At 37.9% G+C, this 24,683-nt stretch overlaps 1 protein-coding gene across 1 annotated transcript in view; it reads left to right on the plus strand.

Moving 5' to 3' along the window:
* The window catches only part of LOC125963512 (uncharacterized), a 254,209-nt gene extending 243,365 nt beyond the window's left edge, over nt 1-10,844 (plus strand). Inside the window, exon 2 of the mRNA XM_049706027.1 lies at nt 10,348-10,844. Within this exon, the coding sequence (XP_049561984.1) occupies nt 10,348-10,688 (341 nt within the window). The 3' untranslated portion in view covers nt 10,689-10,844. The remainder of the gene's footprint in view (nt 1-10,347) is intronic.
* Nucleotides 10,845-24,683: the final 13,839 nt, after the last annotated feature.

The raw sequence follows: 24,683 nt of genomic DNA on the forward strand, positions 1-24,683 counted from the left end.
TAAGAGCCCACTATGCACATATATGTGTAAAGAATACATAAAACGTGAAAGTGGAAGGATGCTGGGTTCTCTGCAAAGTATAGCATTTAGGGCTTTAGACCACCTGGAAAGCTAAGGCCAGGAGTGAGATGGGAGGGACTAGGTTTGATGTCACTTGAGAAAGACGTAAAACAGGAGCTAAGGAGCCCAGGAGAACTTCGATGTCAAAGCACAGATAGGATAGGCAGTGCAGGCTCTGCAACTGGGGTTAGTGACACCCAGAGGAGCAAGGAGAGCCTGATGGGCCAGCAGAAAGCATAGCTGGAGAGATGGAGGAAGCAGTTAATATGATACCTGTGGCTTTATCCATAGTAGAGGAGTGTTTTACGGCTGGATTAAAGGATACCAAGCTGACTGAATATACTGGGAGCCAGGATTTGGAGGTTTGAGTTTTTGCTCTACTATGTATAATTCTGTGGCTTAAATTTATAATAAATGTTTCATAGAAAAACCTCAACTTCTCTGAAACTCAGTATCCTTACTTGCAAAATGAGTGCAATGATGCTCTTCTGAGTTGTTAATAGAATTAAATGAGAGTGTGCATGTGAAAGCCCTGGCTAGTAACAGCCTATATGAAAAGATACAGTTTTGTTTATTGAAAAGGAAAGGTGAATGATAGCTTTAGGATATATGTGGTCATTCCTTTGCCATAAAACCATTATAAAACAGTTGTAAATTATATGTATTTCCATTACAAGGTTAGGAAGTGGCTGTGAGAGGATAGTTTCTTGTCCAAAGGCTTCTTACTTAATCAGAGAATAGTCTCTAAATTTTGAAGAACAGCACTTCTCTCATAATATATTCATTTTACTCCCTAAATCAAGAGGATATAGGTATACACTGACAATTTAAAAGGTAGAATTTATGTATTTCTTTAGTGTAGAAATCATCATTATACCCTCAGAGCATCAGGAGAATCTATCATCTATGCATGTTTTATAGACTCATTTGGGAAATGTCATGGCTTATCAGAGCCACATAAATCAGAGCTTGCTGAATTAATTCAATCTTTAAATGTCACCTGGAGATGATGGAATAATATTGAGTCAATTTTTTGTGTGTGAGATTAAATAAAAGGAACAAAAGCAGGTAGAGAAATCACTAAAACTTTGAAAAAAATTACTTGAGCTAGGAATAGATATCGCTGGATATAAGAACTTGCAACTTTTCTTAAAATGTAGGTTCAAACACAGCAGGCTTCACTTTCTTTTCATATACCTTAAGCAATAACACTTTGGAACTATTGCTCTTCATAAATGTTTTCCGAATTCTCTCATTTATTTGCCATCTCTATTGCCACATATTCAAATTCTGGTGAAGCAGCCAGGGTAGAGTAAATTATGCTGCAGTCATCAGTGGTCTCCAAATCTCGGTGACAACAAAGGTTTTTTTCTCCACTGTACCGCAGGTCCACCCATTGTTCTTTTCCAGTGAGCAGGAAACCCCCTTGACCGTAGGTTGGGTTTGAGGTCAGCATTACAGCCTGAATGTGGCAAGCGGAGTCCTGACAAAAGGAAAATGTTGGCAAGTGAGGCTAGCAAACATGGGCTGCTAGTGAGGGCAATAAAGGCGAGGAGGAAAAAATTACTCTCTGTGACCTTGAGAAATGTTGTCTACTTGGGCTGATGGTCTTGGTGTTGGCTAAAGGGAGTAGCCAGAGGGGAAAAGGAGAGGCCTCAGTGGACATCACTCTGGTATGTGATGGTTGATAGAGCAGTCTTCATTTGGACATCTGTAGGTGTCCCACCCACAAACGGGAAAGAGCCAAGGCAAATACACACACACTTTCACTTCGATTTGTGGCAAAGCAAATCACATGGACATTCTGAATTCAAAAGGGCAGGGATATATAATTCTCCCACAGTGTGGGAAATTGAGAACAATCGTAATTGTGAATAATACCTGGATTATTCACAAAAGATACATGCATCCCAATGTTCATAGCAGCACTATTTACAGTAGCCAAGACATGGAAGCAACCTAAGTGTCCATCAACAGATGAATGGTAAAGAAGATGTGGTACATATACACAATGGATTACAGCCATAAAAAAGAAGGAAATAATGCCATTTGCAGCAACACGGATGGACCTAGAGATTATCATACTAAGTGAAGTAAGCCAACCAGAGAAAGACAAATATCATATGATATCACTTGTATGTGGAACCTAAAAAAATGATACAAATGAACTTATTTACAAAACAGAAATAGACTCACAGACATAGAAAATAAACTTATGGTTACCAAAGGAAAAGGGCGCAGGGATAAATTAGGAGTTTGGGATTAAAATATACACACTACTGTATATAAAATAGATAACTAATAAGGACCTATTATGTATCACAGGGAACCATACTCAATAACTTGTAATAACCTATAATAGAAAGACTCTAAAATATATTTATTTATTTATTTATTTATTTGAATCACTTTGCTGTACACCTGAAACTAACACAACATTGTAAATCAACTATATTTCAATAAAAAATGAAAAACAAAACCAAACAACCAAAAGGGCAGGGATATATAATTCTCCCTCAGTGTGGGAAATTGAGAACAATTGTAATTGTGGACAATACCTGGATCTACCTTCAAGTATTTTCTCTAGGGGCATTATATCTTTCAAGTAGTTCCCTGGCCCCAGTGAAAGTTTCCTCTCTGTTCTCTAGACACCTGTGATATTTTCTCCCTCCTTTCAAGGCACATGTCCTTTTTCATCTTTTATTCTGGTTATCTGTGTATGTTTTATGTTGTGCCTGATAGGTGGTGGGTGAGCTTTTTGGGGCTAGAGATTATACCTTACTAATGAACCTATGTCTAGTAATGGACATTGTACTTAGAGCAGTGTTTAATCTTTTTACTCAATTAATGGGTCTGGGTAAGAAAATAATCTTTCATGTTTCTACACATGTATAAGAAAAGCCTTCTTAGATCAGTCACCCCCAGGTATTCTGACTTGAATAAGAAGGCAGTTTTTAACAAAGATGGAACAGAATCTCCCCGTCACTTCATATGCTCCCCCCCAACTTTACTGTGATATAGTTGAGAAATAAAATGTTAATATTTAGATGTACATGATTATCTGATAAACATAAACATTGTGAAATGATTCCTACCATCTGATTAATTAGCATATATATACTTTCTTGTGTGTGTGAAAATGCTTAAGATCTATTCTATTAGCAAATTATAGTTATACAATACAGTATTATCAACTATAGTCACCATGCTCTACATTCCTATGAAAAAATGCTGTTGGCATTTTGATAAAAATTGCATTGACTTTGTAGATTGCTTTGGGTAGTATGTTTATTTTAAGATATTCATTCTTCCAATCCATGAACACAGGAGGTCTTTCCACTTACCTATGTGTTCTTCAATTTCTTTCATACACCTCTTACAGTTTTCAGTGTACAGATTTTTCACCTCCTTGGTTAAATTTATTGTTTTTGATGCTATGATAAGTGGGATTATTTCCTTAACTTATCTTTCAGATAATTGTTGGTATATAAAAATGAAACTGATTTTTCTATTTTGAATTTTGTATCTTACAACTTTACTGAATTCATTTATTTAGTGGAGTCTTGAGGGTTTTCTATATGTAAGATCATGCCATCTGCAAATAGAGACAGTTTTATTTCTTCCTTTCCAATTTGGGTGATATTTCTTTCTTTCTCTTGCTTGATTTCTCTGGCCAGGACTTCCAGTACTATGTTGAATAAAAATGGTGAGAGTGGGCATCGTTGTTTTGTTCCTGATCTTAGAAGAAAGGCTTTCAGCTTTTCAACATAGAGTACGATGTTAGCTGTGGATTTGTCACATCCAGCCTTTATTACGTTGAGGTGCGTTTTGTTGAAAGTTTTTATCTTGGAAGGTTTGAATTTTGTCGTATGCCTTTTCTACATTTATTGAGATGATCCTATGATTTTTATCCTTCATTTTTTTAATGTGGTGTATCACATTGCTTGATCTGTGTATGTTGAATTATCTGGTATCCCAGAATAAATCCCACTTAATATAGTGTATAATCCTTTTAATGAGATGTTGAATTTGGTTTATTAATATTGAGAATTTTTACATATATGTTCATCAAGGATATTGGCCTGTAATTTTCTTTTCTTGTGGTGTCCTTGTTTGGCAGTATCAGCATAATACTGTCCTTGTAAAGTGAGCTTGGAAGTGCTCTCTGCCTTTCAATTTTTGGAAGAGTTTGAGAAAGACTGGTGTTTGTTCTTCTTTAAATATTTAGTAAAATTCACCAGTGAAACTATCTGTATTTTCTTTGTTGAGAGCTTTTGAATACTGATTCAATTTCTTTTTTCATGGTTGGTCTGTTCAGATTTTCTATTTCTTCATGATTTAGTCTTGGTACATTCTATGTTTCTAGGAATTTATCCATTTCTTCTAGGTCGTCTAATTTGTTGACATATAATTGTTCATATTCATTTCTTAGATTCCTTAGTGTTCCTTTGTTATTCCTTTTAATGACTTTCTTTCATTTCTGATTTTGAGTAGTCTGTCTTTTGCTAGTCTAGCTAAAGTTTTGTCAGTGCTGTTTATCTTTTCAAAAAACTAGCCCTTAGTTTCATTGATCTTTTATATTGTATTTCTAGTGTCTATTTCATTTATTTCTGCTCTGATCTTTATTTCTTTCATTCTAAATTAGGGCTTAGTTTGTTCTTCTTTTTCTAGTTCCCTGAGGTACAAAGTTAAATAGTTATTTGAGACCTTTCTTTTTCCTTAATGTAGGTGTTATCACTATAAATGTCCCTCTAGAGAACTGCTTTTGGTATGTTCCATAAAATTTCAGTATGTTGTGTTTCCACTTTCATTTGTCTCAAGGAATTCTTTTGATGTCCATTTGAAATTACTTTTTTGACCCATTGATCAGAATTACCCCATATTCTTGCCTCCATATGTTAAGTGGAAACTGAGGAGTAGGTGGAAATATGGCAAATGAAGAATCACTAGGGAGAAGAGGTGTGCTGTATTTAATTATGTTTTCTTTGGCTTTAGATTGTGCAAGATACGTAGGGTCTGTACTTACAGCCCGTTAAGCACTACTCATGATCACTGATAGCAAAGAATATGCTGTTAACTCAGGCCTGAGCAAGTGAACTTCTCCTTACTTGTTAATACTTTAGGAATTGCTGCTACTTTGAGTCTTACCAGGTTTTTTAATTGACAATTTGTTAGAGTAGTTTTAGGTTCACAGCAAAATTGAACAGAAAGTACTGAGAGCTCCCATATATTCTCTTTCCCAGTCTTATTAATTTTTACTCTCAGACTTCTTCATACCTATTTAATGAACAGTTATCCCTTAGCAGCAGGTTGGGTCTGATACTGGGTGCACCCTTTACCCAGCTGGCCACGTCTTGATGGGAAAAGCACAAGAAAGGTTTTGTTAGCAAATACTGCTTGCTTATGAGGCAATAAAAATGAGTAGGCAATATGGCTAGAGAGAGAAAGAGGAAATTACTAAGGAGAGCCTTGGGGAATTGCTGCCCCACCTTGGCACTGGGTTAAGGAGGTGAGGATGTGGAAGTGGGGGTGACCTGGAGAGAAGGCTTAATCAACTTCAGAAAGACTAGAGGTTTTTAAGCACACAATCCCATAACCTTCTTTTCTACAATTGTATTTGTCTTTATCTTTGTCCTAATCCTTTCTTTATACCTATCTTTATTAGCTTTTTTGTTTTTCCTCTTGGAAGCCAAAATCCATCCTCACTAAATGGACACAAAAGCTGCATTTGTCACTTTGAGACTCTGTCTGCTCTTAGACAGGCTGTCTCTGGGCTCACACTCCATTAGCAAAGGCAAATACAGTCTCAAATGCTAAGTCCTCCAGTCCAGAGACTGGAGTTGGTATTTAAATTATATAGTGTACATTCCTTCTGACTTAATATGATTACATGTGTGAAGGCTCAGAATAGTTCATTGAAAGTTGACTTAAAACATGCATCAGAGAAAGATATCTTAAATGTATTCTTTCTGTAAAACTCTTATCACTCTATTATTAATACTTGCAGGAATTATATGTCCATACTTTGAAATAGTACTTCCAGTTTTTAAAGTGCAAATACACACTGGGTTTTCACTTACCTATCAGCTCCTAGGAGTCTGCACCCAGTCTACTTAATACGGAGAGAAAGAGGGCTGAGAGCATTTTCAATAATTTAAAAAGTAAAACAATTACAGATTTGACAATATATATTGTATAAAATATTAATTTGGGGAATAGAAAACAGAAGTAAGAAGACACAGTCAAAATCAGTGTCTTTGAATGCAGTTCAAAATGTTGTTTTAAGGGTTAAAAACCATCAAAAGACCATTCTGGAAGAGTGTGTGGAATTAGTGATCACCTGTCATAGGTGACTGGTTCAACATGTGCCAACTGATAATGAGGGTTAGCATTGTTTTTGTTTTTTTTCCCATCTTTATTGGAGTATAATTGCAATACAATGGTGTGTTAGTTTCTGCTTCATAACAAAGTGAATCAGTTATACGTATACATATGTTCCCATATCTCTTCCCTCTTGCATCTCCCTCCCTCCCACCCTCCCTATCCCACCCCTCCAGGTGGTCACAAAGCACCGAGCTGCTCTCCTTGTGCTATGTGGCTGCTTCCCACTAGCTATCTACCTTACGTTTGGTAGTGTATATATGTCCATGCCTCTCTCTTGCTTTGTCACAGCTTACCTGTCCAGCACCCCATGTCTTCAAGTCCATTCTCTAGTAGGTCTGTGTCTTTATTCCTGTTGTACCCCTAGGTTCTTCATGACATTTTTTTTCTTAAATTCCATATATATGTGTTAGCATACGGTATTTGTCTTTCTCTTTCTGACTTACTTCACTCTGTATGACAGACTCTAGGCCTGTCCACCTCATTACAAATAGCTCAATTTCGTCTCTTTTTATGGCTGAGTAATATTCCATTGTATATATGTGCCACATCTTCTTTATCCATTCATCCGATGATAGACACTTACGTTGTTTCCATCTCTGGGCTATTGTAAATAGAGCTGCAGTGAACATTTTGGTATATGACTCTTTTTGAATTATGGTTTTCTTAGGTTATATGCCCAGTACTGGGATTGCTGGGTCGTATGGTAGTTCTATTTTTAGCTTTTAAGGAACCTCCATACTGTTCTCCATAGTGGCTGTACCAATTCACATTCCCACCAGCAGTGCAAGAGTGTTCCCTTTTCTCCACACCCTCTCCAGCATTTATTGTTTCTAGATTTTTTGACGATGGCCATTCTGGCTGGTGTGAGGTGATACTTCATTGTACTTTTGATTCGCATTTCTCTAATGATTAATGATGTTGAGCATTCTTTCATGTGTTTGTTGGCAGTCTGTATATCTTCTTTGGAGAAATGTCTATTTAGGTATTCTGCCCATTTTTGGATTGGGTTGTTTGTTTTTTTGTTATTGAGCTGCATGAGCTACTTATAAATTTTGGAGATTAATCCTTTGTCAGTTGCTTCATTTGCAAATACTTTCTCCCATTCTGAGGGGTGTCTTTTGGTCTTGTTTATGGTTTCCTTTGCTGTGCAAAGGCTTTGAAGTTTCATTAGGTCCCATTTGTGTATTTTTGTTTTATTTCCATTTCTCTAGGAAGTGGGTCAAAAAGGATCTTGCTGTGATTTATATCATAGAGTGTTCTGCCTATGTTTTCCTCTAAGAGTTTGATAGTTTCTGGCCTTACATTTAGGTCTTTAATCCATTTTGAGCTTATTTTTGTGTATGGTGTTAGGGAGTGATCTAATCTCATACTTTTACATGTACCTGTCCAGTTTTCCCAGCACCACTTACTGAAGAGGCTGTCCTTTCTCCACTGTACATTCCTGCCACCTTTATCAAAGATAAGGTGTCCATATGTGCATGGGTTTATCTCTGGGCTTTCTATCCTGTTCCATTGATCTATCTTTCTGTTTTTGTGCCAGTACCATACCGTCTTGATAACTGTAGCTTTTTAGTATAGTCTGAAGTCAGGGAGCCTGATTCCTCCAGCTCTGTTTTTTGTTCTCAAGATTGCTTTGGCTATTTGGGGCCTTTTGTGTTTCCATAGAAATGGTGAATTTTTTTGTTCTAGTTCTGTGAAAAATGCCAGTGGTAGATTGATAGGGACTGCATTGAATCTGTAGATTGCTTTGGGCAGTAGAGTCATTTTCACAATGTTGATTCTTCCAATCCAAGAACATGGTATAACTCTCCATCTATTTGTATCATCTTTAATTTCTTTCATCAGTGTCTTATAATTTTCTCCATACAGGTCTTTTGTCTCCTTAGGTAGGTTTATTCCTAGATATTTTATTCTTTTTGTTGCAGTGTTAAATGGGAGTGTTTTCTTGATTTCACTTTCAGATTTTTCATTATTAGTTTATAGGAATGCCAGAGATTTCTGTGCATTAATTTTGTATCCTGCTACTTTACCAAATTCATTGATTAGCTCTAGTAGTTTTCTGTAGGCATCTTTAGGATTCCCTATGTATAGTATCATGTCATCTGCAAACAGAAACACTTTTAAACTTCTTTTCCGATTTGGATTCCTTTTATTTCCTTTTCTTCTCTGATTGCTGTGGCTAAAACTTCCAAAACTATGTTGAATAAGAGTGGTGAGAGTGGACAACCTTGTCTTGTTCCTGATCTAGGTGGAAATGCTTTCAGTTTTTCACCATTGAGGACGATGTTGGCAGTGGGTTTGTCATATATGGCCTTTATTATGTTGAAGAAAGTTCCCTCTATGCCTACTTTCTTCAGGGTGTTTATCATAAATGGGGTTGAATTTTGTCAAAAGCTTTCTCTGCATCTATTGAGATGATCATATGGTTTTTCTCCTTCAGTTTGTTAATATGGTGTATCACGTTGATTGATTTGCTTATATTGAAGAATCCTTGCATTCCTGGAATAAACCCCACTTGATCATCCTGTATGATCCTTTTAATGTGCTGTTGGATTCTGTTTGCTAGTATTTTGTTGAGGATTTTTGCCTCTATGTTCATCAGTGATATTGGCCTGTAGTTTTCTTTCTTTGTTACATCTTTGTCTGGTATTGGTATAAGGTGACAGCGGCCTCGTAGAATGAGTTGGGGAGTGTTCCTCCCTCTGCTATATTTTGGAACAGTTTGAGAAGGATAGGTGTTAGCTCTTCTCAAAATTTTTGATAGAATTCGCCTGTGAAGCCATCTGGTCCTGGGCTTTTATTTGTTGGAAGATTTTTAATCAGTTTCAATTTCAGTGCTTGTGATTGGTCTGTTCATATTTTCTATTTCTTCCTGATTCAGTCTTGGCAGGTTGTACATTTCTAAGAATTTGTCCATATCTTCCAGGTTGTCCGTTTTATTGGCATAGAGTTGCTTGTAGTAATCTCTCATGATCTTTTGTATTTCTGCAGTGTCAGTTGTTACTTCTTCTGTTTCATTTCTAATTCTATTGATTTGAGTCTTCTCCCTTTGCTTCTTGATAAGTCTGGCTCATGGTTTATCAATTTTGTTTATCTTCTCAAAGAACCAGCTTTTAGTTTTATTGATCTTTGCTATCGTTTCCTTCATTTCTTTTTCATTTATTTCTGATCTGATTTTTATGATTTCTTTCCTTCTGCTAACTTTGGGGTTTTTTTGTTCTTCTTTCTCTAATTGCTTTAGGTGCCAGGTTAGGTTATTTATTCGAGATGTTTCCTGTTTCATAAGGTAGGATTGTATTGCTATAAACTGAAAGATCAGCGGTTAACCTTATGGGGATTCCCTTGTGTGTTATTTGTTGTTTTTCCCTTGCTGCTTTTAATATGTTTTCTTTGTATTTAATTTTTGACAGTTTGATTAATATGTGTCTTGGCATATTTCTCCTTGGATTTATTCTGTATGGGACTCTCTGTGCTTCCTGGACTTGATTAACTATTTCCTTTCCCATGTTAGGGAAGTTTTCAACTATAATCTCTTCAAATATTTTCTCAGTCCCTTTCTTTTTCTCTTCTTCTTCTGGAACCCCTACAATTCAAATGTTGGTGTGTTTAATGTTGTCCCAGAGGTCTCTGAGACTGTCCTCAGTTCTTTTCATTCTTTATTCTGCTCTGCAGTAGTTATTTCCACTATTTTATCTTCCAGGTCACTTATCCATTCTTCTGCCTCAGTTATTCTGCTATTGATCCCATCTAGAGTATTTTTAATTTCATTTATTGTGTTGTTCATTGTTGCTTGTTTCATCTTTAGTTCTTCTAGGTCCTTGTTAAATGTTTCTTTCATTTTGTCTATTCTATTTCCAACATTTTGGATTATCTTTACTATTATTATTCTGAATTCTTTTTCAGGTAGACTGCCTGTTTCCTCTTCATTTGTTAGGTCTGGTGGGTTTTTATCTTGCTCCTTCATCTGCTGTGTGTTTTTCTGTCTTCTCATTATGCTTATCTTGCTGTGTTTGGGGTCTCCTTTTTGCAGGCTGCAGGTTCGTAGTTCCCGTTGTTTTTGGTGTCTGTCCCCAGTGGCTAAGGTTGGTTCAGTGGGTTGTGTAGGCTTCCTGGTGGAGGGGGCTAGTGCCTGTGTTCTGGTGGATGAGGCTGGATCTTGTCTTTCTGGTGGGCAGGTCCACGTCTGTTGGTGTGTTTTGGGGTGTCTGTGGACTTATTATGATTTTAGGCAGCCTCTCTGCTAGTAGGTGGGGTTGTGTTTCTGTCTTGCTAGTTGTTTGGCATAGGGTGTCCAGCACTGTAGCTTGCTGGTCGTTGAGTGAAGCTGGCTGCTGGTGTTGAGATGGAGATCTCTGGGAGATTTTTGCCGTTTGATATAATGTGGAGCTGGGAGGTCTCTTGTGGACAAGTGTCCTGAAGTTGGCTCTCCCATCTCAGAGGCACAACACTGACTACTTGCTGGAGCACCAAGAGCGTTTCATCCACATGGCTCAGAATAAAAGGGAGAAAAAGTAGAAAGAAAGAATCAGTAGAAGTAGAAAGAAAGGAAAGAAGGAAAGAAGGAAAGAAAGAAAGGAAGGAAGGAAGGAAGAAAAAATAAAGAAAGGAGGGAGGGAAGAAGGAAGGAAGGAGGGAAGGAAGGAAAAAAGAAAGAAAGAAGATAAAGTAAAAAAAGGTAAAATAATATAAAGTTATTAAAATAAAAATAATTATTAAGAATAAAAATTAAAAAAAAAAACAGACAGATAGAACCCTAGGACAAATGGTGGAAGGAAAGCTATATAGACAAAATCTCACACAGAAGCATACACATACACACTCAGAAAAATAGGAAAAGGAGAAAAATCATAAATCTTGCTCTCAAAGTCCACCTCCTCAATTTGGGATGATTCGTTGTCTCTTCATATATTCCACAGATGCAGGGTATGTCAAGTTGACTGTGGAGCTTTAATCCGCTTTTTCTGAGGCTGCTGGGAGAAATTTCCTTTTCTCTTCTTTGTTCTCACAGCTCCCCGGGCTCAGCTTTGGATTTGGCCCCGCCTCTGTGTGTAGGGCGCTGGAGGGCGTCTGTTCTTCGCTCAGACAGGATGCGGTTAATGGAGCAGCTGCTTCGGGGGCTCTGTCTCACTCAAGCTGGGGGGAGGGAGGGGCATGGAGTGCGAGGCGAGCCTGTGGCGGCAGAGGCCAGCAGGACATTGCACCAGCCTGAGGCCCGCCGTGCGTTCTCCCAGGGAAGTTGTCCCTGGATCCCGGGACCCTGGCAGGGGCGGGCTGCACAAGCTCCCCGGAAGGGGGGTGTGGATAGTGACCTGTGCTCGCACACGGGCTTCTTGGTGGCAGCAGCAGCAGCCTTAGCGTCTCATGCCCATCTCTGGGGTCCTTGCTGATAGCTGCAGCTCGGGACCGTCTCTGGAACTCCTTTAAGCAGCACTCTTAATCCCCCTCCTCGCGCACCAGGAAACAAAGAGGGAAGAAAAAGTCTCTTGCCTCTTTGGCAGGTCCAGACTTTTCCCCGGACTCCCTCCCGGCTAGTCGTGGTGCACTAACCCCCTGCAGGCTGTGTTCACGCCGCCACCTGCAGTCTTCTCCCAGAGCTCCAACCGAAGCCTGAGCCTCAGCTCCCAGCCCCGCCCGCCCCGGTGGGTGAGCTGACAAGCCTCTCCGGCTGGTGAGTGCCGGTCGGCACCGATCCTCTGTGCGGGAATCTCTCCACTTTGCTCTCCGCACCCCTGTAGCTGTGCTCTCCTCCGCGGCTCTGAAGCTTTCCCCCTCCGCCTCCCACAGTCTCTGCCCGCAAAGTGGTTTCCTAGTGTGTGGAAACCTTTCCTCCTTCATGGCTCCCTCCCACTGGTGCAGGTCCCGTCCCTATCCTTTCGTCTCTGTTTATTCTGTTTTCTTTTGCCCTACCCAGGTATGTGGGGAGTTTCTTGCCTTTTGGGAGGTCTGAGGTCTTCTGCCAGTGTTCGGTAGGTGTTCTGTAGGAGTTGTTCCACGTGTAGATGTATTTCTGGTGTATCTTTGGGGAGGAAGGTGATCTCCACATCTTACTCTTCTGCCACCTTCCCAGAAGCCTTACTATCTCTCCATTTATTGTAACTTTGGAGCAAATATGAAATTTATGAACATATAGTAATGCTTTCAGATATATACTTGTTTATTGTGTAACTTGTTCTCTCTTTGGTAACATATTGAACTAACATGATTTAAAAACACTTACATAACTTGGTATATTTGGAGGGCATGAATATATCTGACCCCAGGGGATATTTTTACAACTGTCCAATAAGATAGGAAAGAATATTTCTGAGAGAAAAGGATGCAACTGTAATTATTTGTTTATAATTTATTAAAACCATCTTGCCCAGATTATTAAGTGAAAAAATTTTAGAATGTCACGTAAGTCATATGTCAGGATGAACCCATATAATTAAAATGTGGTTTACCAATTTCTTTTCTCACATTATAAATTATTGACATTGTGATTGCATTAGTGCAACTGTGTTAATTTCTCTTATATTTAAAATCTGCCCCACAGGGATGGATTTGCTTATAATATTGGTGAACCAAGAGATGGGTTGTGAGATTCACTGCTAAGGTTGATCTGACTTGTAAAAAGCTAATATGTTTATGTTAATGCAGTGTTAGGTTTATTTTTCTCTTCTGTATAATTATCCAGTAGCTATATGGATCTCAGGTTCCTTTGGTGGGGGTGGGGGAGGGGTGTCAATGCTTTTATAGAATAGAAAATTTAAAAACCAGACATTGGCTAAAGTTGAATTGGAATGAGTAGAATTACATACGTGGGTGGAAATATATAAATTGAGATAATCTGGAAGACCTGAAATAGTCACGTGAAAGAGGTTCAAGAACAAGCTTTCAGCAAGGTGCTGCATTTGCATGGGTGAGAGTCTGACAGCTACTAGGGTGAGTTCATCTCCTGGCTCTTCTATTGATGTCAGGATGCATGCATTTCATTTACAAGAATTCAAGTGCATATAATCATCAAAAAAAATGAACCAAGAAAGAAAAAAAATTAAAGAAAAATAATCATTTACATTGTGTGAGTGAGTACACCAGTAATTTCCCTCAATAAGCACAAATGGTCTTTCCCTCAGTGGTTCTTAAGTTTCTTATACCTTTTAGAGTCAGCATCTTGCTAAACTAAGTGGAACTTTAGTGTTTAATCATGGTACTGTTTTAAGGGGATAAAGTATCTACTTAAATGAATGCCACACACTTCAGAATGATGGACTCAAAGGCTGGAAGAAAAAACGGCATTGATTCACTTATTGAGATACTTCCCCCCACCCCCCAATTTTATGGGATTTTCAAGGGTAAGGATAACGAGTTTTCCGCCTTGCAGCTTAATGTTAGAACCTAACCTGGAGGAAGTTATGACTCCTCTGTGTTACAATTAAGAAGAAATATATTTGGCCAGGGCAAGGTGTTTAATTAAGGCAGATACTGGACACTGCTGGATACTGCAGGTCTGGGCAGCGGGCATTTCAAGTCAGCAAAGAGCTAATGGAGCAGTCTGGCAGGTCCAGAGTGGTAATCAGTTTTCAGAAATAAACAGTAACATGTTAGGAGAGCAGTTACTAGGATTTCAGGCTTGAAACAGATTCTAGAGATGGAGAGATGAGGCAAGACAGGAGAAAACAAGAAAGAAGGGCTAGCAAATGGTGCTAAAATTGACCCTAGTATAAAAGTCACTTGATTGCTGATATATTGGGTCAGTTTAAGGTTATGTGTCAATTATGTACCATAAACGTTTCAGCAATTACTTTGACACAAAATCCAAAATACTTTATTCCGTAATCAGGTTCTTTTAATCCTATTTGTCTTGGTTCTTTAGCTCCCTTAAGTATGTGACTATGTTGGTGGAATCAAGGATTATTTAAAAAATAATCTTATACAGTGCAGCTCTTGTTAGACTATAAATACACTTGAGGGGAAAATTTTCTTTGCTCCTTGAAAGACCTTAAGAGGAGAAAGAAAAAATACTGCAGGGATATAGAAAAAAATATGGCCTAAATAAAATAGTGAGATTATTTTTTTCTTCTTTTAATCTGACAAGTGTTCAGAACAGCTTCCTTAGGAAAAGATGATTGTTGTAGATGGTTTGCCCAAGGAAGCAGATGCTAAGGTGGAAATAAGGGTGCAGGAAGTTTATTAGGGAGCAGTCTTGGGATCAACTCCAGTTGAGGCAAGGGAACTAGGAAGATTTGGGCTGTGATGTGGTCATAGTTAAGGACTCAGGTCTGAAGCTAGGAAAGCCCCTTCAGAGTTGTTCCTTTCTGGGGGAGAAGTTAAGCCCTTATGTCCCCATATCAACCAGTCCTTGGGTAGGGGCTGACTGGGGAAGAGGGAATCTCATTCTTTGAGGCCATTTTCAGCGGGAGAAGTAAGTCCCTCAGTTGTGAAGTAGGTGGGGGAATGCCACATTCACAGCAGTCCATGTCTTGCCCTTGGACCATTTGTCTCCCATAAGTTTTGGGAGTAGCTCCTTCAGGACTCCGGTGGGCCACTTTATTGGTGGAGACTCATAAAAAGAAACATTAATGGGAGAAATGGCACCTCCTGCTACTATAGTTGGCCTGGAGGCTAAACTCGGTTAGGATCCTTGCTAGATACCTTACCCTTGGTTAGTTCCTTAACTGGTTGAGGAGATGTCCTAGTGGGTGACCTGCATCCCTGAGGAGACCCAGTCCCTGTTTACCATACCTTTCTTAGGGTATGGCTGTGGCAACTGTGGATTTGTGATCGAAAGTGGGTGAGGGAGTGCTAAGATACAGCCTTCACCCGAGTGCCACACGTTTCTCCCTACTGCAGCCTGTAACAGCAGCCCTACCTCTTCTTGATAACTAGGCCAGTAACCCTTGACCCTTTGGGTCAATCACCACAAAAGATGGTGACCTCTCCTTTTTTGTTGCTGGCCCTGGACACATGGTAACCAAAGTGTCCAAGTGGCAGCCGTATCTTCTGACCAATGGGAGTTCTGCTATATCTACTGATGGAAGGTTCTTCCTCTAAATCTGCAGAACCCAGAGTTTTGGGATTGGTAAGCACACATTCCCCAAATGGCCACTGGTGGTGATGGTAGAGGGGGCCATTACTGTTTTAGTGCCTTTATTCTGAAACACATATGTTCTTTCTTGCGGCAACAATGTACCATATAATGGTCCTTGAGTTAGCATACTGAAGGATGGTGCCCCATGCTAGCAGGATATGGTCTCTCCTCTGAGGCCTCAGCAGCACCTTCAGCAGGCCATCCCAACACATTATTAGGCCAGCAACGTGTGGGGAGTGAAGTAAGTACCAGTGGATTTCATGGCTGTGTACGTGCCCACAGCCTTATTTCCTTTGGTGCAAAGTGAGTTTCTTGGTCTGGTGGAGGAGGTGCAGTGTGCTCTGGCAGTGGATCAGATGCTCTTTCTGTAAGGCCTTGGGTAGTGGTACTTACTGAAGCCCTACCTGGAATGTGTGGTGATTCCTGTCAAAATGAATGTGCCATGTGGGGGGCAGAAAGAGTCCTGTGTAGCCACCTGACCACGAGATGGCCAGTTGGTTTCCAAGAGATAGTGCTGTAACAGGGCTCGTTATTGATCTTCATTGCCTCATTTGGCTATGGCAGTAGCTAGATAACCCTAGTTGAGTGAGATTTTGTGCTCCAGTAGTTCTTTTTTCACAGGAGATATGTTCCATTACCCCCAGTGGATGCCTGAAACTGTAGCTAATACTGAACCCTGTAGCTAATACTATGTTTTTTGCTATACTAGTGGGTGGTTAGTGTAGATACACTGTCACATCCGGGTGGGACAGATTTCATCATGCTACTCAGAACAGCACGTGATTTAAAACTTATGAATTGTTTACTTCTGGAATATTCCATTTGATATTTTCAAACCATGGTTGACAGTGGGTAACTGAAACTGTGGAAAGGGAAACCACAAATAAGGGGGGTCAAGACTACTGTATTTGGTTCATGCATGCCTCCTCTCTCCATAACAGAGTTTATCTTGAACGTAACCTTGAAAATTTTGTTCTGCTTTCCTGCTTTCAGAACTGCTATCCATAATCCCCATGAATAGTGCTTCTGTGAATCATCCCAGGGAGGTATGGTCTACTCTTATCAGTTGCCTGTTCACATGGCATTTTCATATTTTTTTTAAACAAAGAATTTGAGCAAGTTGGTATCTTACTTTCAAGACTCAAAATCAGACACTAATTCAGAATCAAATTTATTCTTAAAGTAATAATTTTTATATATTTAGAGATTTTTTTTTACAGTATTGAAATTAATGTCAGTTGAAAGTTTGTGAACACTGATCTGTGTACAAATAATCCAGTAGAGGAATGCAAGGAAATGTTCCCAGGAACATAAACATCCTTAATAGAACTTGCTATTGTGTTTCAAAAACTCTGTTTATGGATACAGTTACCCAGTGTAAATGATGTACTTTTTTTGTCCTAAATTTTTCAATCTAGGTTTGCTCCACAGTAGAATTAGAATTTGAAACACTGTGTCTGCAAACTTAAGGAAGTTCAATTGTGAGTTGAATTTCTGCTTCCAAATTCATAAGAGTTTAAAAAATGAACTGTCAGTTAGAACCTTGAGGAACTTTCTTGAAAATATATGGGCAAGAAATGTTGCTCTAATTGCTCTGTTGAAAGAGTACGGTCTTAGGAACTCAAACTAATCAAAAGCCTCAATTAACAGAATTTTTCTCTTTTTTTTTTTTTTTGGCCACATTTGTATTTCATGAGAAGGAGGCAAAGAGTGAGAAGATAGTTCATATTCATGATCTCTCTCCAGAAAAGCATCTTGCAGGGATGCATGAGCCTAAATGGATTTAGTCCAATGTTAGCAAATCCCATATCTTCAGTCCCTGTACAGAGTAATCATGTTTAAAATAGTGACTTGGTGGTACTGAAGGATCTAAAATGATCAAAGGAAGATTCAGTAATGTTCAGGAGACTGTTCTTATTTAGAAAAAAAAAATTAAATAGTGAAGAGTTGAGAGACTGACAAGTTTTTGAAATTGATTAATCAGCTAATCCATTTCCCAAGGATTCTGCTCACCTAAGGTCTTAACTGTGTTTGAATTACCTCATACGTCACTTGGAGGCAACGTATCCTCAAAAGTTCAGGCAAAACTTCCTTAAAACTCTAATTTTAGTTGAGCTCAATTTTTATTTGTATGTCTGTTTTTTTCTTTTCTTTTTCCCTTTTTTTTTTTTTTTTTTTTTGCATTTCTGACTTCTTCAGGGTTACTTCTTTCCTCTTTGTGGGGGCATTTTACACTTCTGTTGCTACCTCATTTCAAAATATTGTTTATTTCTAGAATTCATAATTAAAAATTTTTAACCACATCAAATATATAAGGATTTTTGGTGGCTCTGGGTAGAGTGGTCATATCAAACAAAAGTCAGAGGCCACCTTGCTCACCCAATCTAACTTACAGCCTTCCTCTGGGGCCATCCCTCACTCAGAACTTCGACAGGGTGGTCTTCTGCTCCAGTGGTCCTCCCCAGAGAATGTAGCCCCCAGTCTAGAAGGGAGTGACTCCCTCAGGCTCATCAGTTTCATGTACATTCTGGCCTCCTCCCTTCTCTGCCTCATTGGGTTCTAAGGAATAATATCTACCTCAGATTGAGTTTTTATTTCTTATAAAATGATTATTTAAAATTGGCTCCTCTCCACCTAGTCCTTGAAAAAAAAAATGGCCCTTGATTCTACAGTTTTAACAATCTTAATTCAAGTTCAAGTGCCTCATTTTACAGATGAAATGGAAGCTCAGAGAAGGAAAGTGATTTACCCCCAAATATTGATCTATTTAGAAGCAAGCTAAAGCTGTAACTTTGGTCTTCTGCACCTTTCTACATGTGTCATTTTTGTTCCATTTGAGACTGGGGTGATTGTAATGATGAGGGATCACAGGATTGCTTATACACCTTGTATAGCTGTCTATTAGAACTATCAACCTGAATATATGTTTTCTACAATACTTAACCATGTAATAGAAGGAGATAATGTGATTTCCTGTCTTGTAAATTATGAAAAAATACCTCCTGTATCTTCTTTTTTTAATGTTTGGCATATTGTTACTCTTAGAGATAAAAAACATTGCCAGAGTGTAATTGGGCATAAATTTTGCCTATTTGTTCCTCCCTTTTAGTAGATGCTGACACAAAGCAATAAATAGTTATATGGAATTAGGGGAATAAAAATTTATAAGAATATAACTTGCCAATAAGTTTAATGATGGTGATTCTTTTTTCCTACTCAGTGGAAAAAATTGTTTGGCTTTTGTGTCAAACAATTTTTAGCTTGTTTTTCTTTTGTGGCTGGGTTTATTTTAGTCATGCAGCAACCAGGTGGTATGAGAACACAAAAAACTGCAGGAAATTAAAATTTAGCAGATAAATTTGAAAACCATGTTCACTTAGCAAACAAATGCCTTTCAAAATTTCCCAACTATTAATAAAACTTGAACCCACAGAAAAGTTGAAAAAGTAGTGCAATAGGATACATATACCCTTTACCTATGCCCAGTAATTACTAACATTTTCCGGCATTTGCTTCTTTTTATCTCTTCCTCTCTCCACACACACACACGTGTTTTGGGGGGCTGCATTACTTGAAAGTAAGTTGCAGGCATGAAGACACTTCACCCCGAAGTACTTCAGGTCTTTTTCCTAAGAACAAAGACATTTTCCTATGTAACTACAACAACAATCCCAGAAAAGACATTTGCCACTGATAATTGGTATTATGTAACATACAGTCTAAAGAAAATGTCTTTTCTTGTTCCTAAATATTGTTTGTATCAATTGGGGATCCCTTGTAGGACATTTGAACCTGTCCCAGACATCTGTTGAGACATTTGGTCCATGCCAAATAGTCCTTTGTATTTGCTCCTGTCCAAAACGTTCTCTATTATATCTGCTGATGGGGCTCAGGGCAGGCCATCCCCAAATATGCCAAGGTGGCACATTGATTATTTTGAATTAAAGTTACTTTAGAAACAGCTGGCACAAGAACACTCATACCCTCCTTTGGTTCCCTGGAAGTGGAAAACAAAGCTTTCATGGGAAGGTATCCTTCCTGTGCCAGGAGGATAGAAGGCTGGAGATAGGGAGTTTGAGGCTGAGGAAACTATATAAACAAACGTTGTTACTCTTCATTAATTTGCTACCCCAAACAAAAACTCCTTTGTCTTGCCAAATCTTCACAAATAATTGATTTTGTCTGAAAGGGTAGGTGAACAGCATGCTTTAGTCACTTCTTAGGTCCCATAGCTAAGGGGCCTCTGTATGTACAAAATTAAATTTGATTTTCTCTTGTTTATCGATCTTATGTCAATTTGATTATTAGGCCAAACAAAAGAACCTATAAGGGTAGAAGAAAATTCTTCCTCCCCTATACTGTTAACAGTTTCAGTTATACAGATTTCTTTTTGTCAGTATTGTCCTAAAGTTGATGGCCATATTTGAGCGTATCATTAAGCACCTAGTAATAACTTGTTCATTGCTTTGCTGTTCATATTTTAACACGTCAATAAATCTCCAAGGATGCTGCACTTCCATCAGCTTTTGAAATTTGCTGTACCAACCTTCCACAGCATTGTTTGTCCTGTGATTGCCATCCAGCTCTAATTTATAAACATTCCAAGTTTCTGATGGAAATCTTGGAACCTCTGTTTGTCTTCTGCTCCTGCCATGCCTTCCATGGACATACACTCTCTTAACATAATACATTAAGTCATCTAAATTTTCTTCTCCCTTCTCTACAATATAGTCAAATTTTCATTTGAATCTTCCACAGACACAGATGAAGTCCAAACAACATGGATGCACATTATAGATGTTATTTTCCATTGTCATATACTCACATGATAGACCCAAAGAAGATTTTTGCACCACAGTGATTGTGAAAAGTGAAATAAGCATCCTTTTACTTGTGCATCTATTAGGAGTAGTTGAATTGCATTCATATTTGCAGTGTCAAGTCCCTCATGCACAATGAAGAGTTAATGTAGAGATTTAATTCCCATACAAATGCAAGTACTTCATTCTATATGTATCTACATGTGGTTCTAGTCTTTTCATTGTTAATGTATAAATCAATGGTGTAGTGTAACCCAATACTACACTGTGCCCAGTAAGTAACTGAGTGAACTGTGTTGTGCTGGCTTGAAGGTACCATCACTGAAAAATCTGTTTATGTCAATGTGTTCATTGCCTGTTTTACATAGAGGCTTGACCAAACTCCTCCTTTCAAACTCCACCCTTATTGAATGTCTCAGCCACATCCAACCAAATGCCCAGTCACACGTTAATGCACCATGCATCATGAGATTCCATCCTTCTCTATCTTTAGGACTCTTCCTTGGAAGGCTTAGTTAATATAAATTCCACTCTTTTGCAAGATTTGAAGCCTGACCCATCTACCTAACTCCATGCGCTAGTCTACTGAGGCAAGAAGGGTTACTCTGGCCTTAAAGCCACAACACAATGAGATATATTTGAACCCAGTGACATTTTCTAAGCGTGGAAATTTTTGACAGGACCAAATATCAAGGGTCATTGGACATGGACCAAATATGCTCATGGACATTTTTGATAGGACCAAATTTCAAGGACCTTTTGGTGGAAAGCAAATGTCTAAATGGGCATTTTGGACAGGGTCAAATGTCTGTAATCTCAGGGAGCACATATTGGATTTTCTTGCCATGTGTCTAATCCCTTTAATCTAGAATATAACTCATACTCTGCCTTTTTTTTTCTCTGCCTTCTAAAACATTGACATTTTTGATAATACTAGATCAAATATCTGTATGGTGGAATATTCTTCAAACTGGATTTGTCTAATCGTTTCCTTTGGATCAGGTTGTGGTTAAAATATTTTGGAAAAATTTGCCATTTTTATATATTTACCATTTTATCACACCAGGAACTTCATGTCAGTTTGTCCTAATAATGGTGAAGTTATTTGTTTTAATGTAGGTTTCTACTTTGTAATTAAATCTGTTGAATAACAATTGGAGAATCTATGAGTATCCTTTTTTGTTGTTTTGTCTTTAGCAAATTTTAGCCTATGGTTTTAGGATTAGTTTCTTTCCTGCATCTTGCATTACATTGATGGTTACAAAATGGTAATTATTTAATTCAGTCATTCTTCTAGATCAGAGGTCTATACTTTTTTTTTTTCTGTAAAGAGCCATACAGTAAATATTTCAGGCTTTGTGGGTCACATATGTTCTCTGTGGCATATTATTTTTTTCTTTTTTTTAATGGAAAAAAATATTCTTAGCTCATGGTCTGCGCAAAAACAGCCTATAGCAGGATATAAGCCATGGGAGGCAATTTGATGACCTTTGTTGTAGATGAAGCTGAAGAGCTTTCCCTTCCCTTGTAGAGTGTGTGTGTGTGTGTGTGTGTGTGTGTGTCATTGTAGCACATGGACTCTTTTTTTATTTAGTGTGAAATAATCCATTATGATAATTATTCCTTTTGATGCTCAGATTGTCCCGATTTGTCCAATAGGAACAACAGCTTCTGTGATTTTGACAGGTCTCCTTTAGTCTTTGACCACCTCCTTCCTTTTTGGGTAATACGTTGTTCTTTTCTTTCTTTTCTCAGACCTGGAAAAAAAAATTTCTCCAAGGAGCCCACTTTTCTTCTAGTAATGAATGGTATTTAGAAAACCAGCTCTCGTAGCTACAAGTACTCATTTGTGTTGAAGTATCTTTGCTGTGTACTTTCAGTGAACAGAGCTAGGAAGTGTTTGTGTGTGTGTGTATACATAATTCCTCATTTAATATTTTCTTCTTCCATATTGAAAATCTTGCTTCTCAGCATCAACATATTTGCTGTGTCCTAAAGTGCATGCAAAATAGTTCCAAATACAACTACCATATGACCCAGCAGTCTCACTACTGGGCATATACCCTGAGAAAACCATAATTCAAAAAGAGTCATGTACCAAAATGTTCATTGCAGCTCTATTTACAATAACCAGGACATGGAAGCAACTGAAGTGTCCATCAACAGATGAATGGATAAGGAAGATTTGGCACATAAATACAATGGAATATTACTCAGCTGTAAAACGGAATGAAATTGAGTTATTTGTAGTGAGGTTGATGGACCTGGAGTCTGTCATACAGAGTGAAGTAAGTCACAAAGAGAAAAACAAATACCATATGCTAGTACATATATATGGAATCTAAGAAAAAAAAAAGTCATGAAGAACCTAGGGGCAAGACGAGAATAAAGACACAGACCTACTAGAGAATGGACTTGAAGATATGGGGAGCAGGAAGGGTAAGCTGTGACATAGAGAGTGGCATGGACATATATACACTACCAAACGTAAAACAGATAGCTAGTGGGAAGCAGCCGCATAGCACAGGGAGATCAGGTCGGTGCTTTGTGACCACCTAGATACGTGGGATAGGGAGGGTGGGAGGGAGGGTGACACAAGAGGGAAGAGATATGGGAACATACATATATGTATAGCTGATTCACTTTGTTATAAAACAGAAACTAACACACCATTGTAAAGCAATTATACTTCAATAAAGATGGTAAAAAAAAATACCACAATGAGCTATCACCTCACACCTATTAGAATTGCATTGTTAAAAACCCAAGAGAACAAGTGTTGGTGAGGATGTGGAGAAGAGGGAATCCTCATGAGCTGTTGGTGAGAATGTAAAGTGATGCAGCCACTATGGAAAACAGTGTGCAGGTGCCTCAAAAAATAAAGGTAGAACGACCATATGATCTAGCAATATTACTTCGGGTGTATATCCAAAGGTAATAAAAACAGGGTCTCAAAGAGATATTTGCATTCCCAGCATTTTTCACAATAGCCAAGATATGGAAACAACGAAAGTGTCTGTCAGTAAATGAAAGGGTAAAGATGTTATACTATATACTCAATGATATACTATATTCACCCACAAGAAGGATGGAAATCCTGCCGTTTGTGACAACATGTATGGTCCTAGAGGACATTATGCTAAGGTAAATAAGTCAGACACAGAAATACAAATAATGTATGATATCACTTATATGTGGAATTCTAAAAAAGCTGAACTCATAGAAACATAGAGTAGAATGAAGGTTACCCAAAATTGGGGGGTGGGGGAAATAGGGCAACATAGGTCAAAGGGTACAAACTACCAGTTAGAAGATGCATAAATTCTGGCAACCTAATGCACAACATTGTGGTTATATTATTACTGTAGTATATGCTTGAAAGTTGCTAAGAGAGTAGATCTTAAATGTTTTCCCCACAAAAAAGAAATGGTAATTGACATGACTGAGATATTAGTTAATATTGTGGTGGTACATCATATTGCAATACATAAATATATCAAATCAACATTTTTTACACATTACACTTATGCGTTGTTGTGTGTCCATCATATCTCAAGAAAATTGGGGAAAATAGTGTAGAAATTCTTAGAAGTAACTTAGAGTTGGAAGTATTCAGTTTTTGATTGTTTGGTGTAAATTCTTCTGTGTAAAGTATCTGGGCATGATGCTCTCTGTGTATGAATGTCAGAGTGAGAGAAGTAGGGAGAGATTTTTTTGATAATTTTATTTTTCTATAGAATTGGTTTGTAGATTTTAAAAATCTCTATTGAATTTAGTTTGATAAATTGCATTTTCTTAGAAAAATTTCATTTTTATCACCTTATTTGCTTTCTGATATCATAGTTGCTATCTGTGTGAGGCTATACATATTTAAATTAATTATAATTAAATTAAATATAATTTTAGTTCTTCAGTCATACTAGCCACATTTAAGTATAAAGTGTTTGGTAGACACATATGGCTACTGGATGGTGCAGGTGTAGGACATTTCTATCATTGCAGAGTTCTGTTATACAGTACTGAACTTAGATTTCTAAATTTATTTGTACAGTGTTCTACAAAATAATCATTTATGGTTAAAAGGTTTCAATTATTATTTTTCTCTTATTTTTATTTGCTGTTTTTATATTCAATACTTTTCACTTTCTTATTGATTGATTTATATATTTTACTTTTTTTCCAGGAAGCAATGCTTTGATGTATTATATCTATTTTAGTTTTATACTTTTATCTCACATTTTCCTTTTATAATGCTTTCCCTTGATTGACTTTTTTCTTCTTTAACAATTATTTTGAGTTGAGATTTTAAATTATTCTCATTTGTCTTTTTTTTTTTCTTAACATCTTTA

The sequence above is a fragment of the Orcinus orca genome, chromosome 2, assembly GCF_937001465.1.
Source record: "Orcinus orca chromosome 2, mOrcOrc1.1, whole genome shotgun sequence".
Lineage (NCBI taxonomy): Eukaryota > Metazoa > Chordata > Mammalia > Artiodactyla > Delphinidae > Orcinus > Orcinus orca.